A 15,828-nucleotide genomic window follows, 5' to 3' on the forward strand; every position below is an offset into this window, starting at 1 on the left:
GTGCTCCTGTGGTGAAATGAAGCAAAGAATTCTTTCGCTGGTGTCATGGACAACTGAGATATTCAGCATGTGGGAAAAGAGATAAAGACAAAATTCAACACATTACTTTAAAAGGAAGGAAGGAAGGAAGCCAACCTGTAGCCCTGAATTGAAACTGGGAGAATCAATATGAACGCATGAAATAGTTTATCTTAAAAACAGTCCTGGTTCTGTCTGCAGAAAAGGCCCAGCAACAGGGACAGAGCAAAGCAGTGACTCCCCCCAGAACGTGGCCTCTAAACAGAGCCTCCCACCAAGAGGAAGAAAATGTACGAGATGAGCCAGCCACCTCTCAAAGTACCAGAAAGCAAGGAGAATGACAAGGACAACGCGGTCATGCCAGAGATGCAGGAACTTCATGAAAAGGGTCCAGCAGCCACGGAACGGCTGTTCAGGCGCCGGTCAGATAAAAACTGCAGTGGACGAAACATCTACGTGGACTCAAGTCGGGGGCCTGGGGGAGGGATGGTGAGCAGGATGGACACGGGCTCAGGGAAACCAGAAGGAACGAGGGTCCATAAGGGGCAAGGCTCGAGGTGTGCCACTGACCCGGCCCGGGGTCTGGCCATCCACGCCCCCACCCCGTCACAGCCACGGACCTGCAGATGCGCTGGGTTCCATGTTCTGTGTTCACCACGGTCCATGGTCAGAGGTCATGTGCTGGGTTCCACGGCCCGTGGTTCTTCCTAAGCTGCGCTGAGACCCGAATTTGCTTTCTTTCCTAATCGGACAGGTGCCACGTGGCGGGCTGCGCCCAGGCACTGTGGAGCCCGTCCTCCTAAGTGGGCTTTGTCTACAAGTCCCCGTGGCCTCTGGCTGGCTGCAGGCAAGGAGGGAGCCCGAGCAGGCGCCCTGGGTCAGGAACAGGACACCTCAGCCCCTCGAGGCCCCCAGGCTCTCCTCTTCCCACCCCAAGGGCGGCCAAACCAGAGTCATCCCACTCAAAGCCCCACCATTTCCACCCACATCCTGGCCAGACTCCAAGGCCATCAGCACAGAGTGTGCAAAGCGGCCGGGCTCTGCCTCCCATTTCAAAGGTCTGCTCCTCCATGACATTCTCATGCCCACCACAGAGGCCACAGACCACAGAGGCCACAGAGGCCACTGTCCATGGAGACCACGGTCCACAGAGAGAACAGTCCACAGAGGCCATGGTCCATGGAGGCCACAGGCCACAGAGGCCACGGTCCACAGACCACAGAGAGGACAGTCCACAGAAGCTACAGTCCATGGTCCACAGAGGCCACAGTCCACAGAGGCGGTGGGCCAAACGTGTGAGGACAAACCAGGGACCCAGATTCCCTCTGAGAACAGGGACCCAAGAGGGGCCACCACACCAAGGACCTGACTAGCGGCGGACACGGTCCAGCCGTCCCCTAGAGCCCCGACCCTGTGGGCCACTCCCTGGGGCACTGGGACCCCCTGGGACCCTGTCCTATGAACAGCTTCAGAGAAACAGCCTCTCCCCCAACCCTGTGATGGCTGCAGGGGCCCTGGGAGCAGGTGGGCAGAGGGACGAGCAGAAATAGGGACCCTCGGTCTTCCAGAGCACAATGAGGCGAGGCGGGAGGCGGACGGGCCTGGGAGCCAGGCAGAGGGTCCACCTTGCGGCTCTCTGAGAAGCCAAGGGTCTGGCCAGCCAACCACCGGGCCTCATCCCGTCACCTGCGAAAGGGGCGACAGGCAGACCTGGAGGCACCAGCACCGCAGCCCCTCCAGCCCCGAGCGCCGTGTCCAGCCGCGGGCGGCGCAGCCCCACCAGCCCCGAGCACCGTGTCCAGCCGCGGGCGGCGCAGCCCCACCAGCCCCGAGCGCCGTGTCCAGCCGCAGGCGGCACCATGCTCACCGAGGCCCAGGCTCCTCTGGGGTGCTGGCGGGCTGCAGCCGGCCCGGCCCAGAGGGCCTGTCCCAGGGCCCTCCAACTCCACCTGCAGAGGGCCCTAAGCCGAGCCGATGCCTGCCCTCGCCAACGGCTGGAGCACAGTGACCCCAGGTGGCCGGCCCGGCCCACAGGGACGGCCATGTGGTGGTCAGCACCTCCCCAGAGGCGGCATCTCGGAGGCCGCCCAGCGTGTCGGTGGTGACGCCATGCAGACCCCCAGGACCCCATCCAGCCCCCAAGCCCTGGGGGCCACCAATCGGCCCTCCACTTCCGTAACTCTGCCACCATGAGAATGTCACTTAAGCAGTGTCCCGCAGGATGGAAGCTGCTCCCTGGAGGCTCACCCCACCCGCTGTGTGTGTGAGCAGCTTGTCCCCTTTTTCGGCCGACCGCTATCCCACGGCACGGAGCCCAGGCTTATTTATCCTCTCACCCGCTGAGGGATACCTGGGTTGTTTCCAGTTTCGGGCTTTTACAAAGAAAGCTGCTATGACAAGTTAATGTACAGGTTTTCACGTGAACATAATTTTCCATTTCTCTGGGATAAATGCCCAAGAGTGCAATTGCCAGGTCGCATGGCAGTTACATGTTTAGTTTTCTAAAAACCTATTCAAATGTTTTCCAGGCCGTTACAGCCACCATCCCCAGCAGCAGTGGACGGGGGCCCAGCTCCTCTGCGCCCACATCGGCAGGTTTTACTCTGACCGTCCCGATGGGCGTGGACCGACAGCCCCCTGGGCTTTGCTCTGTGTCTCCCTGCTGCCCAAGGAGCTGGGCCCCTCCCAGGGTTCGTTCTGCATCCCAGGGTCCTCTGTGGTTGAGCATCTCTTCGACTTTCTGTCCAGTTTCTAACTGGACTCCTTGGTTTTCATGTTGTTGAATCAACACAGATCTTTACATGTTCTAGATACCAGTCCTCATTCAGACGTGAATCGGCAGCTTGTCCTTCATCCCACGTGCCTCATGCTGGCCCCTCCAGAGGAGAAGGTCACTGGAGACAGTGTATCTGCTGACCCTGCATCGCAGGCAGCGCCCGAGTGCCCACGGGCCCCGAGCAGACACAGCATAAAAGCCTTGGGGCGATTATCTCCAGAAAGCCCGTAGTTCCTTGGTATGGCCCACTTTCATTCAAACTTCACTCCTATGCCCAGATAAAGAGCCCCTTGTGTGCTTAGCCGTGAAGGAACTCTTCCCTTAACTAGTCCCAGAGGCACCAGCAGAGGTCAGAAAACACGGTTCACATAACAAAGACCATCTGGAGCTCTCATCCTGCTCCCGGGGGGGCACACGCCGAGCTGTGACCCATGGGTTGTCCCCCCGGGGCTCAGGGCCGGCAAGCCCCAGCCTGAATTCCAGAGCCCTCTGTGCTCCTCTGCCGCAGGGGTGTCCAGGGGCAGGACTCCTGGCCCCTCCTGGCCAGCCCCGCCTTGCCACCCACCTCCACTGCCCGCCAGAGCCCCCCAGGGCCTCCACAGCCAGTCCACGCCACTGGGAACCTGGTCTTCTTCACAAGAGCATGGAAAAGGACGAGCACTGCAGATCTGTTTGCCAAGAGAAGTGTGAGACGTGTCCACCGAGAACTGCAGGAGCCTGCCGAAAAGGTGCAGATCTGGAGAGACGGAGACAACGCTCCTGTCCGTCACTGAGAAGCCTCGATGCCGACAAGATGCCAGTTCTGTGTCAAACCAATCTACAAATTCAACGCGGGCTTTCAAAATAGAAAGTTATCTAAAATTCATATGGAAACGCAAAGACCCTAAAATAGCCCAGACGATTCTGCAGAAGAAGAATGAAGCGAGGATTTACACGACCTGATTCCCAGACTCCACGTGGAGCCTGTCAAGACCGCGGGCTGGTGTGGCGATGCGGCGCGTGGGTTGCGGGACAGAGCCCAGAGCCCGGAGGTGAGCCCTCGCCCGTGGGCTGCTGTGACGATGCGGCGCGTGGGTCGCGGGACAGAGCCCAGAGCCCGGAGACGAGCCCTCGCCCGTGGGCTGCTGTGACGATGCGGCGCGTGGATCGCGGGACAGAGCCCAGAGCCCGGAGACGAGCCCTCGCCCGTGGGCTGGTGTGGCGATGCGGCGCGTGGGTCGCGGGACAGAGCCCAGAGCCCGGAGACGAGCCCTCGCCCGTGGGCTGGTGTGGCGATGCGGCACGTGGGTCGTGGGACAGAGCCCAGAGCCCGGAGACGAGCCCTCGCCCGCGGGCTGGTGTGACGATGCGGTGCGTGGATCGCGGGACAGAGCCCAGAGCCCGGAGACGAGCCCTCGCCCGTGGGCTGGTGTGGCGATGCGGCGCGTGGGTCGAGGGACAGAGCCCAGAGCCCGGAGACGAGCCCTCGCCCGTGGGCTGCTGTGACGATGCGGCGCGTGGATCACGGGACAGAGCCCAGAGCCCGGAGACGAGCCCTCGCCCGTGGGCTGCTGTGACGATGCGGCGCGTGGGTCGCGGGACAGAGCCCAGAGCCCGGAGACGAGCCCTCGCCCGTGGGCTGGTGTGGCGACGCGGCGCGTGGGTCGCGGGACAGAGCCCAGAGCCCGGAGACGAGCCCTCGCCCGCGGGCTGGTGTGACGATGCGGTGCGTGGATCGCGGGACAGAGCCCAGAGCCCGGAGGTGAGCCCTCGCCCGCGGGCTGGTGTGACGATGCGGCGTGTGGATCGCGGGACAGAACCCAGAGCCCGGAGATGAGCCCTCGCCCTGACAGCCAGCTGATTATCAATGAGGCGCCAAGACCTGTCCATGAGGAAGTAACAGTCTCTCTGGCGTGTGGAACTGGACACCCGGACATCCACATAACCACCCAGCCTCAGACCCTGACCTCACAGCACACACAGTAACTCAGAGTAGGTCACAGACCTCAACGGGAGAGTTAAAAAAACAAAACTTTTAGAAGGAAACATAAGTCTTCATGAACGTGCACTAGACAAAGTTCTTAGGCTGAAAACAACAGAAGCATGATTCTTGAAAGAAAAAACAGATAAACTGGATTTTAAAAGACTTGTTGGGCTTCCGTGGTGGCTCAGGGGTAAAGACTCTGTCTGCCAGTGCAGGCAACACAGGTTCCATCCCTGATAAAGGAAGATCCCACACACTGTGGAGCAACCAAGCCCATGAGCCTGTGCTGTGGAGCCTGAGAAGCACCGGTGCTGACCCCACAGGTTGTGACTACAAGTCCCTATGCCTGACAGCTCGTGCTCCGCAAAGGGAGAACCACTGCAGTGAGAAGTCTGAACGACAGCAGAGAGGGTCCCACGCTGCACAGCTAGAGGGGGGCCTGTGCAGCCTGGCCCAGACATCCCGTTAGGGATCTGCCCAAGAGAGGTGGACGCGTGTCTGCACACAGACACGCACACACGTGTTCACAGGCCCGTGAGCCCCTGCCCAACTCCAGCAACCCTGGGCGGCCATCACCCAGCACAACTGGCCTCAGGTCCGCACGGGGCCGACTGGAGGGACAGGTTGGGGGTGGACCAGGGGGCGGAGATGCTCAACCAGACTGAGATGACAGCTCTGGAGTCCAAGCCAGCTCTGATCTGACAAGGAAGCTCTACGTCCTGCTCCCGCTGCCAATCCAGGCTCCGGACTCCCCCAACCCCGGGTGGGCACCAGGCCATTTGCAAGCAGACACACGTCTGGGGAAGGACAGAACAGCCCAGTGGAGCCCAGGTTGACACCGGACAGACCAGGCTGGGCCTGAGGTCTGGCTCAAGGGGCTCTTCACCACCACAAGCCCAGCTCGCGGGAATGTGAAAGGAATAGTTCCAGTGTTTCCCGACAGATGAGGGGAGAAAATGAGCTTGGGGTGAAGGGCCGCCCCGGCCTCCTGACAGCTCCCCCCAGACACCCAGCAGGCCGGGCCAGTCAAGCTCGTGAGGCCGGATCCCACCTGCCCACCAGCACCTGTGCCCTTGAGGCCACACCAGCACGGAGCCTGCAGCCGCCCCGCCTCCCGCCAAGCCCCGCTCCGCCCCCAGCTCCGCCCCCGCCACGCCATGCCCCGCCCCCGGCCCCACCTCCCGCCACGCCCCGCCCCCGGCACCCTCCCCAGCTCAGCCCCGCCCGTTCTACCACGCCCCCAGCTCTGCCACGCCCCTGGCACCGCCCCCAGCTCCACCACGCCCCCAGCTCTGCCCCCAGCTCAGCCCCGCCCCCAGCTCCGCCACGCCCCTGGCACCGCCCCCAGCTCAGCCCCGCCCCAGCTCCGCCACGCCCCTGGCACCGCCCCAGCTCCGCCCCGCTCCCAGCTCCGCCCCCGCCAGGCCACGGCCCCGCCTCCCGCCACGCCACGCCCCCGACCCGCCACGCCTCCTGCTCCGCCCCCAGCCCGCTCCGCTCAGTCCATCAGCCCAGCTGGGCCACCCGGGGCTAGCACCGACGTGCCCACTGTGCCCTCCATCAGCCGTCCACCATCCTTCCCTGCGGTCTCCCTGACCGGCCACCCCGGCGGCCCCGACCTGGTCCCATAACGATGAGGTCCTTCAATGCAACCACACACACTGTCCTTAAACATCTGAAATACTTCATTAAATTCTTCCCTGTGTACAGGGAAGAATTTCTAGCCAGGTGTAACAGCTTAAACTGCTGTGTCATTCTTTTAAGCACAGACCATGGAATAAAAATCCACAGCTTCAAGTGTGCTGTCTTGTCTGGGCCAAGGGACGCCCACTCCACTGTGAAAGCCGATTTCTAGGTGCATCTGGGAAGAGACCAGCGTTTGAGTCAAGAAGGTGTGAGGACGGCCCTCCCCAGGGAGGGCGGCACTGCCCCTCGTGAGCCCAGCAGAGGAGAGACGCAGGTGACTGGAGACCTGCACACTCCGCCTGAGCTAGACATCCACCTCCCCACCCTTGGACCCCTGCCTCTGGCTCTCGAGCCTTTGGACCGGCTCCCTGCACGTCCACTGGTGGACAACGGCACACGGAGCTCCCCAGCCTTCACGACCCCGAGAGCCCCCAGCATTAAGCGTCCTCAGATGCATCCGTGTCCTCCTGGTTCCGTGTCTCTGGGGGAGCCTGGTGCGCCATGGGACTGCACACCCGCCAGCTCTTTAAACAAGAAACACGGGCGTAAAAAACCCTCCTGGCTGGGAATGCTGCATTGTTCCTTCTCTCCTTGAATGGACATTTCTACTCTTTTTCCCTAGAACTTACCTTAGTGTAAAAACATCTACATTTAAAGATATCTCATCGAACTCCCTGACATGCTGTACTGTGAGAAACATGTGACCAGAAGACTTTAAGTATGAAAATCCTGATTCAAGACTGAGGGTTTTTTTAATTATTGGCACGGAGCTGATTAAAAATAAATACGTTAGATTCTGATAAATATTACATTGAAAAGAAGAAACTTTCGGAAACACAGCATTTAGAATATTGGGGCGACGCTGGTTCACAGCACCTCATTACGAGCAACCTGCTTGTCCCGATGTTCAGCAGCCCAAGGCCCCGGGCGGCAGTGCAGTCATGGGAAACCTGGGGTGGGAGCTGGGCATCCCCCGCCCCAGAATGACAGAGGCTGACCTTGAGGAGGACGGGGAGAGGCTGGCCCCCAGGCAGATCTGTCCCAGAGCTCGAAGCCAGAGACCAACACCGTGTCTGAGCAGCCCCAGGAGGCTCCCACGGGGGCCAGTGGGCCAGGACTACAGCCCTGACTGTCCCTCTGCCCCGTGCACTTCCCAGGTCTGGGTTAACGCACCCCCTCCTCCAAGAGCCCCCACCGGCTGCTGGGCCCTGCAGAGACCGCTCCCAGCCCACTCAGGTGCACCTCCTGAGCGTCCTGCCCCCTGCCGCCTGCTCACCGCCCTGGGACAGCGCCGGACACCTGCTGGACGGACGGGTGCGTGGGAGTGAGCTCCTGCCTCGGGACCAAGGCTTTCCTGCCTTCAAGGGCAGGCAGAACATTCCTGAAGCTCCAGAGGTTAAGTCGCTTGCCAAGGTCACGCAGCCAGCAAACAGCAAGGCCAGGAGAAATCCAAGGTCACCGGGCCAAGCCGTGCTCCCCACCCCCAGTGCCGGAGGTCTTAGCCGCCTCCGGATGGCAAAGCAGCCCTGAGCGTCACCACGTGTCTGGGCCCGGAGTTCAGATGCCGGGGCTCACGGCCCACACAGGCCCTGCTGCCTCCCTGGGCTCCACTCCCCAGGGCCTGCCTTGGACTTGCACACGGTCAAGTTGGAGGTCACCAGTGGGGAGCGGGGAACAGCCCTATGGGCCGGCCGGACCCTGGCCTGGCCAAGTGAGGACCACGTGCCAGCTGCTTCACCCCGAGCCCTGGGCCTCCCCACCTGTAAAATGGACAGAAATCGACACGCACAGGGTCACCCTGAGACCCAGATGGAATCAGGGGTGTCAGGTGCCAGACAGTGGCACAGCGAAGGCCTGGCAGACGCAGGGTCAACACCAGCCGCATCCCGCTCTGGGGGGCCCAAGACACCAAGCCCTTTGCAAGAAAATGGCCCTTGGCTCCAGGGGCCTCTCAGGGGTCCCACAATGCCCCCATAGGAGACCCTTTGTGAGCTCTAGCAGGAGGCGCCCCCGCCACACAAAGGCCCCAGCATGGGGCTCACAGCCCCAGCTCCCCCCCGCCTTGAGAGGCTGAGCTGGGAGCCCAGCCAATCCCCTGGAGGGTCTCCCAGGGTTGCCCCTAAGCCTGCTCAGAGGCCATCGTGTGCAGCTCTGGCTCTGATGTGGGTTTTGCCTGCGGGCCAGGCCATGTGCCATCTGGGCTCCTCCAGCCACCTTCAGGGCGGGGCCCCTTCATGGCGCTCGAGGGCGAGGCTGGGAACAGCCAGGACCACCCCCCACCTCCCATAAGCCGAGCTTTCCTCTTGCTCCGCTGAGGATCTAGGCTACCTCGCCTGGTTGCATCTTGGGAGGGGACAGCTGGTTCATGCATGTCCTTCAGAAAAAGCAACAGTTGCTAAGAGTCGGGCAAACAAAGAGACGCTGTGACTCCGGGAACAGCTGTGGGGAGGGTGCACCGTGTCCATCAGCTGCTCACCCCTGATTTTCACGCCGTTGGAAATGGACCGCTTTAACTCTTTGGCACCCTGGGGTTTTCCTGCCCTGGTAACGTCCTGGGTTCCTTACAGCTTGACTGTGGACCCAAGTCCGTGGACGTGGCAAGGCTGAGCCGGCAGGGCCGGGGAGAGGGGGGCAGGGGGTGGGCCGGGCACGGGGGACAGGAGCTGCCCTCCACTCCAGGGGCAGGACTCCGGGGGTCTGTTCTGGGGCGCGCAGATGTGGCCTCAGAGGGCCTCATGCGCTCGGGGACCCTCGTCTCAGGGATGCGGACGGGGCCGTGTGGCCGCATCCCCACTTGACAAACGGGGCGGGTGGCCTGCCTCTGCAGAGGCGGGACGGGCCCCGGGCAGCCGGTGATCCCACACCCAGCTCAGGTCCTCCCTGTGCAGCGACAGGGCTCAGGAGTGGGGCCAGGGCCCCTGAGGTCCCTCGGTCCAGAGGCCGCGTCGCCACTGTAGGGGGGCCGTGGCCAGCTCCCCAGCAGGCACACCCCACAGGGCCCCTCCTTTCCGGACAGACGGCCCTACTCCCCGCCTCTCTGGGCCTTAGGGACCCATGGCCCACGGGCACCTCAAATCACATCAGGGGGCAACCGTCAGGAGACGTCAACAGTGACCTGGCAGGTGTGCAAAGACCCGTCCACCGTGTCCTGGAGACCTCTCGCCGCCAGACTCCAGCAGCTTTAAGTCACGATGGCACCGGGTGAGGGAGGCCACAGGCAAGGCCAACAGAAGGTTCAGGGGCCAGCGATGCAGTCATGGCGGGAAGCAGGTCAGCCCGGCGGCCTCGCTGCGCCCGCGGCCTGAATCACCCCTCAAGGCTGTGGGGGGCCGTGGCCTGCTCGCCGTCCCCAGGGCCCATATCACTGCTGGCGCAGCCCTAACAAGATGCGCCCACGAGGCCTGCCACCCGCGGTCTGGCTCAGAGCACCCTGGGACACGGGTGCCAGAGCCCCACTGAGCCCCCACGGAATGCGCCCCCATGCGCTCAGCCCCGCGGCCTGGATATGCTGCCTGGAGGTGTCCTCGGCCCAGAGCCCGGCCTCGCGTGTTAAAGCCGCCAAGCGGCTCCTCGGACGAGGTCCTGCCTCCTCTGAGACGTTAGCGTTGTTTTTCAGTTTTGTTTTTTAATGTTGCCTGACTGGGAGGCGCGAAGCCCGAGCTGGAGCCAGGCTGGCGGGGCAGGGGCCAGAGAAGCAGAGCCCGCCCCGAGCTGCACCGCCTGGCAACACGGCCCCCCGCGTGTTTTTCCCATCACTTGGGGGCTGGGCCGGTCTGCAGACAAACAGTCTGCAGTGATACGATACGCGGGTGGGCGGGAGACAAACAGCTGCGTGGCCAGGAGCGCAGGAGGAGGCCGGCCTTGATGAGAGCTGCAGAGAGCACGCCCTGCCGCCAGCGTGGCCACCCCACGGTCAGAGGCCTTGTTCACCCATCTGGGGGCTCCAGGGATGATGAGGCCCCCACCCGGGGTCCAACACACAGGGCCGTGGCCGGACCCCTGCCCCCAGAGTGAGCACACGGGGCTCCCTGGTCCCCCCTGGGGCTCCCTGCACCCTGGGACCCGGGACAACAGGCCCCCCGATCACAGGGCAGCACCTGAGCCGCCACCTTCCTCCCGTCTCAGGCGAGTGACCCTGTGACCCGTCACCCAGGAGGGGGCGGGACGCGGGCTGCGGAGCCCCTGAGGCATGCGCCGGGGCCCGGCTCTGGCAGGTGCTGTGGTTTGACCAAGAGACACCCTCCTTCCCTTAGAGCGAAGCCTGCACATGGCCTCCCTGCTCTCCCCATGGGTGGACCTCCACACAAGCTGGAATCGCTGGTGGGAGCCACAACACCCAGCCTGTGACCGTGGGATGGCCTGTGTCACCTCTGAGATCAGCGGGAGGGCTGTGGAGCAGCACACAGCGTCCCCCCCGGGGTCTGTCTGCGGAGACGTGCCAGTCGCTCTCCCCACCGGGGAAGTGGAGAGAGCAGCAGACCACCTGCCCATCAGGGCTCACCAGACACTCCGCACACTTGGGGGTATGGGCGGCGCACACCAGGCCATGGGTGAGCAGAGACGGAGCCATGAAACCCGGTGTCCACCAAGCTGGGAAGAGCAAAGACACTGGGCGCCGCACAAGGAGCCATCACGGGGAAGGTCAGGAGACGGACCTTTCCCGCCCACACCCCCGGACCCGCTTCCTGAGCTGTCGACTCGTCTCCTCGAGGCCATGGCCAGAAACGGGGGCGTGAGGGCTCCGATCTGGAAAGTGAGTTTTCCTTTGAGCAAAACAAAAGATCTGAAGCAGACACACCCTGTGGAAAGCTTTCTTTCCAAGCCAGCCTTGCAAAGAGGAATTTTAATACAACCATCTGCTTCCTCCACTTCTTGTCCACCTGGCTCTCGGACACAGAAAAGTCAGAGGCAGAGGGAGCCTCGCTCTGGAAACTAAGAGTCAAGGCAAAGGACCCCCCCACACACACCCAGATGCTTCCCAGACACACGCTGCCAGAAACCGCCTGGAGAAGGAGTCCCGCTCAGCTGCCTCGGCCCTAAGCTAAGGCCTCGCTGCACCAGCCACTGCCTGGGGCGGGCAGGGCCGTGAAAGGGCAGGACCTGCTAAGAAGCCTTGCAATTCTGGGCCCAAACCCTTCTCTTCTGGAGAATCCAGGCCGCAGACCTGCTCAGCAGCTTCCAGGGGAGCCAGTGAACTGAGCCCAGGTGTCAGCAGTTATCTGAGAAATGACGCCCTCTCATCTCAAACACCCTATCAGGCGATCGCACCTGGGGTGCCCGGCACTGGGAAGGCTACTCAGTGGAGGAAGAGGTGGTCGGGGGGTGACTGTGAGGTGTCCCCCGCGTCCACCTTCCACGGGTCTGCGAGGAGCCACAGAGCAAAGTGAGAGGGCGGCCCACGACACCAGGGATGACTGAGCACAGCGGGCGGTCCCGAGAAGGTGGACTGTACCCCCAGCCCCACCCGCTCCATGGGTGTCTACAGACCAAGCCTCTCCAACGCCAACCTCCCGCCCGCCCCAGGAAGCAACCTCGTCCCCATGCTGGGGGCCAGGAGGGGCCAACCCCAAACTCAGGTCTCCTGGACATCCTGACAGCACTCCTGGGCACCCGGCCAGCACAACATACCACAAGCCTGAAAACCCAGCCTGGCACCTGGCCAGTGCTGCCACACTGCGCCAGGAGCCGACCCTGCAGAAGACCACTCCTCAGTCTCCACCCCAACACGGAGAGAGACGTCCCAGCGACCTCGGTCTCCACCGAGGCCCCTAACATGGAGAGAAGTCCCAGAGACCTTGGTAAGGGCAGTGGTGGACAAACCAACCCACCCTTCAGTAGAGCAATAGACCCGCAACCAGGGTCACAGGGGAGGCCCCAGGCCTGCGTCACAGAACATCCGTGTGACCCGTCCGGCTCCACACGACACGCACATGGACAGCGGCCCGCAGGGACCACCCCAGGCTGCAGCAGGTGGTCACGGTGGGGAGGGGGCTGCAAAGAGGCCCTCTCAGGATTTCCCTGGTGCCGCAGTGGAGGAGCATCTGCCTGCCAATGCAGGGGACGTGGGTTCAGTCCCTGGTCTGGGAAGAGTCCACGTTCCACAGACAGCGGACCCGTGGCCCTAGCTCCCGAGCTCTTCACCGGGGGAGCCACAGCAGTGAGAAGCCCAGACGCTCAGCCCCGAGGACCCCCGCTCGGAGCAACTGGAGGAAAACCTGTGCGCAGCACGCGACCCAGTGCAACCAAAGATGAATAAATAAAATCGGCTTTTCAAACACTGTCGCTATTGAAAAAACCAAGAGGGCTTCTCCCTTCATTCTGTTTGCCGTTTGTACATCCTATATGGGCTGTTCTCAAAATTTGCTCAATGAGTCTAATGAAGGATCAGTTTTCTGAGAATGGGGGGAAAAGGAATATTTTTTAGAAAAAGGAAATTTCTAAACATCATTCACTCTTTAATTTACCATCAAGGAGTTTATCTTAAAGAAACAGGCAAATACTTTCAACGAGCCTCTAAGGACAGGCACACCATCAAAACGCTGCGAGTCCTGAAAAATGCAGGAGCCGGGGGAGGAGAGCAGACGCGCGACGCGGCCCCTGGAGCGCACAGAGCGGAAGCTGTGCGGGCAGACGCTGCTCTCCTCATGGGTGTGAGGCTCCGCCAGGGCATCCTCCCACTCCGCGCAGCATCAGCTGTGCACACAGAGTCAACCCTGGAGGACTGCGCCCAATACCCCAGGGACCCTCTCAGCCGGGCAGCGGGGCACAAAACGTCCCAGCTTTCCCTATTATTTACATGGTCTCACTTCTCAGGCACAGCACCCCAGCGCCTTCAGGACTCTTGGACCCCTCCCTGGAGTAACCCACACCCCCACCCCACACCCACCCCCTGGGGTCACCTGCACCCCACGTCCACCCCCGAGGCCCTTCTGGCCAGTGCTGCCCGTCACCCCGCTCAGTCACCCCTCTCAGGACCCCGTGCTGCGTGCACGGTCGTGCGTCCACCCGCGTCTCCGGGAGGTGGTGCGTTCGGGCCTCTGCGGCAGCCGCGGGGTCTTTCTGTGTCAGGGCCAGCCTGCAGGCACTTCCAATCCTGACCCAGATTCGGGAGGTTGCCCAGGTGCGCACGGCACTTCATTTCCGGAGGCCACCCCCACCCCGTGAGCCTGTGCTCCCAAAACCGGCGTCCCGCCAGCTCCCCCAACGCCTACCTCCGCTCATTGTCGTCCAGGTGAGAGAAGAGCACGTTCTTGGAAATGGCCTTGGCCAGCGCCGTCATGGTCTTGTAGTCCTTGGGGATGACCTGCGGGGAGGCCAGGTGAAGTCAGACTGGAGGCGTCCCAGGGCCAAGCCCAGGGCCTGAACCTGCCAGCCTCTCCGGGTACCTGCTAGACCTCGAGAAATGCTGCTGCCCAGCCTTCAAGATGTGTCCACCAGTGATGGTGGACAGAAAACTTGAAATGCTAGCTGAGCGTCACAACGTTTTGAAATCTAAACAGTGAAGAAGAGACAAGGGGCTGAGATGGCCCACAGTCGGCCTAAGTGTCACCGTGAACTCAGGGTCTTGGTGGACAGGCGCTGGCAGCCATCAGAGCCTCTAAGAGACTCTACGGACCTCCAGGCCCCTGGGTTATCACGCCTTTTTAAGATTTATTTCTTTGGCTTTTCTTCAGGTAATAAGGACTGAAGTATTGGACAACTAGGCGAACAGAAGATAACTTGACCCAAGGCTGGCTCCACGCTCCCAGGTGGTGATGGAGGGGCCGGGCGGGGGTCTGGACCCAGGTGGCCAAAATGCGGGTAAAAAGCCATCCCCATGCCCGCCGGGACCAGCCCGCGGAGCTCACGATGTGTCCCGTTGGTGGCCAGCACCAGCATCTCCAACGCCAAGGTTCTTCTCTTAAAAGACACCAAGGGGAACTTCCCTGGTGGTCCAATGGTTAAGAACCCGCCTCGCAATGCAGGGGAAGTGGGTTTGATCCCTGGTCGGGGGATTAACGTCCCACAAGCCAGGGAGCAGCTGAATCCTGGTGCCACAGCTACTGAGCCCATGTGTGCCAACCAAGACCCGAAGCAGCTCAGTAAAGAAACGTTGTCTTAAAGAAGGACCCCAAGGGGGAGGCTGCCTGTGCCGTGACACGGCCCCACCTCGTGCTCAGCTGCCCCTCAGTCTCTTCCAGGCTGAGGCAGGGGGGGATGTCAGGACCCCCAGGTGGGCGCATTATGTCTTCTGAAACCATGGAACCCTTTACAAAGAGACCCCTGGGGGGCAGGACGGAGCCTCCGGAAAAGCCGCTCCAGGTCCAACCACCATATAACAGGTCAGACCTGCGACACGGAAGGCACTTCGCGCCTCCTGTGACACCCGGGGGTTGCCCCGGAGCAACCCCCACCACCTGGGACCCGGCCGGTCCCTTCCCAGGAACTGAACCCACACATCTCTCCCCCCTCCTCAGACCCCACCAGGGCCACACGCAGGCGTCACCGCCCCTCAGCCCTCTGGTTGGGGACAGTTCCTCGGAGGAGGGCCAGCCAGTTACTCTGCAGAGCGTCCCTCCCTCTGGGTGTGTCTGGGGAACTCCACGTTAGACAGGAGTCCTGGGCTTTAGGAGAAAGGCCACGGGAGTGAAGTGTCCTGGTGGGCTTCTCAACTGCACTTTCACGGGTTTTATTCCCTGATTATAGGGGAAGGGTTGCGAGGGAGTGGTCTCATGTGGACAGGGGTTCAGTTTTGTGAGATGAAAACATCCTGGAGATGATGGTGACCGTGGTGTGACGGTGGCTGAAGTGCTGTGGCCACTCTGTCCCCAGACTCCTATGTCGAAGCCCAAGGACCACGGCCTAGGGACAGTCCCCGGGTTACGGGGTTCAGTGATGGGGCTTTTGGGGAGGTTGTGGGGGCGGGGTCCCCAGGATATGATCAGTGCCCTTCTAAGTCAAGACCCTGAGAGCTCGCTCCACACACTGCCCCCCAACTCAACACGTGAGAACACATGCGAAGGTGACGACTGTCTGGGGACACAGGAAGAGGGTCCTCGCCAGGAACCCACCCTGCCAACACCTTGGTCTGGGACCCTGAGCCCCCAAGTTGTGACAGTACATGTCTGCTGTGTAAGTCCCCAGCCTCTTGTTATAGCAGCCAGAACAGACACAGGTGGCAAACCTTACGTTACTCACATTTTCCTATAATTTTTAAAAAATTTTAATGGCCATAAACTATTTTTAAAAAAATTTTAAAAAGCAAAGCTGGCTGTAGAAATGCATAAGATGGGCTGAGAGGCCCAAGGGAGCTTTGGGGGCCACGTGGCCACCAGTACTGTCTCGCCAGGCAGATTCCTGACAAAGCGAAGGGGAGCCCTGCAGGCAGGAGAGGAACGGAGGCTGA

General features: G+C 61.7%; 1 protein-coding gene across 3 annotated transcripts in view; it reads right to left on the reverse strand.

Annotated features, from left to right (window-relative positions):
- Positions 1–15,828, reverse strand: part of PRKAR1B (protein kinase cAMP-dependent type I regulatory subunit beta) — a 79,522-nt gene that overhangs the window by 39,608 nt on the left and 24,086 nt on the right. For all 3 annotated transcript variants that reach the window (XM_088833176.1, XM_055410505.2, XM_055410504.2), the window contains exon 4: positions 13,655–13,746. In XM_088833176.1, the coding sequence (XP_088689302.1) occupies positions 13,655–13,746 (92 nt within the window). The remainder of the gene's footprint in view (positions 1–13,654; positions 13,747–15,828) is intronic.

This window comes from Moschus berezovskii, chromosome 27, assembly GCF_049115385.1.
Source record: "Moschus berezovskii isolate FMDL1 chromosome 27, NW_MosBer_1.0, whole genome shotgun sequence".
NCBI lineage: Eukaryota > Metazoa > Chordata > Mammalia > Artiodactyla > Moschidae > Moschus > Moschus berezovskii.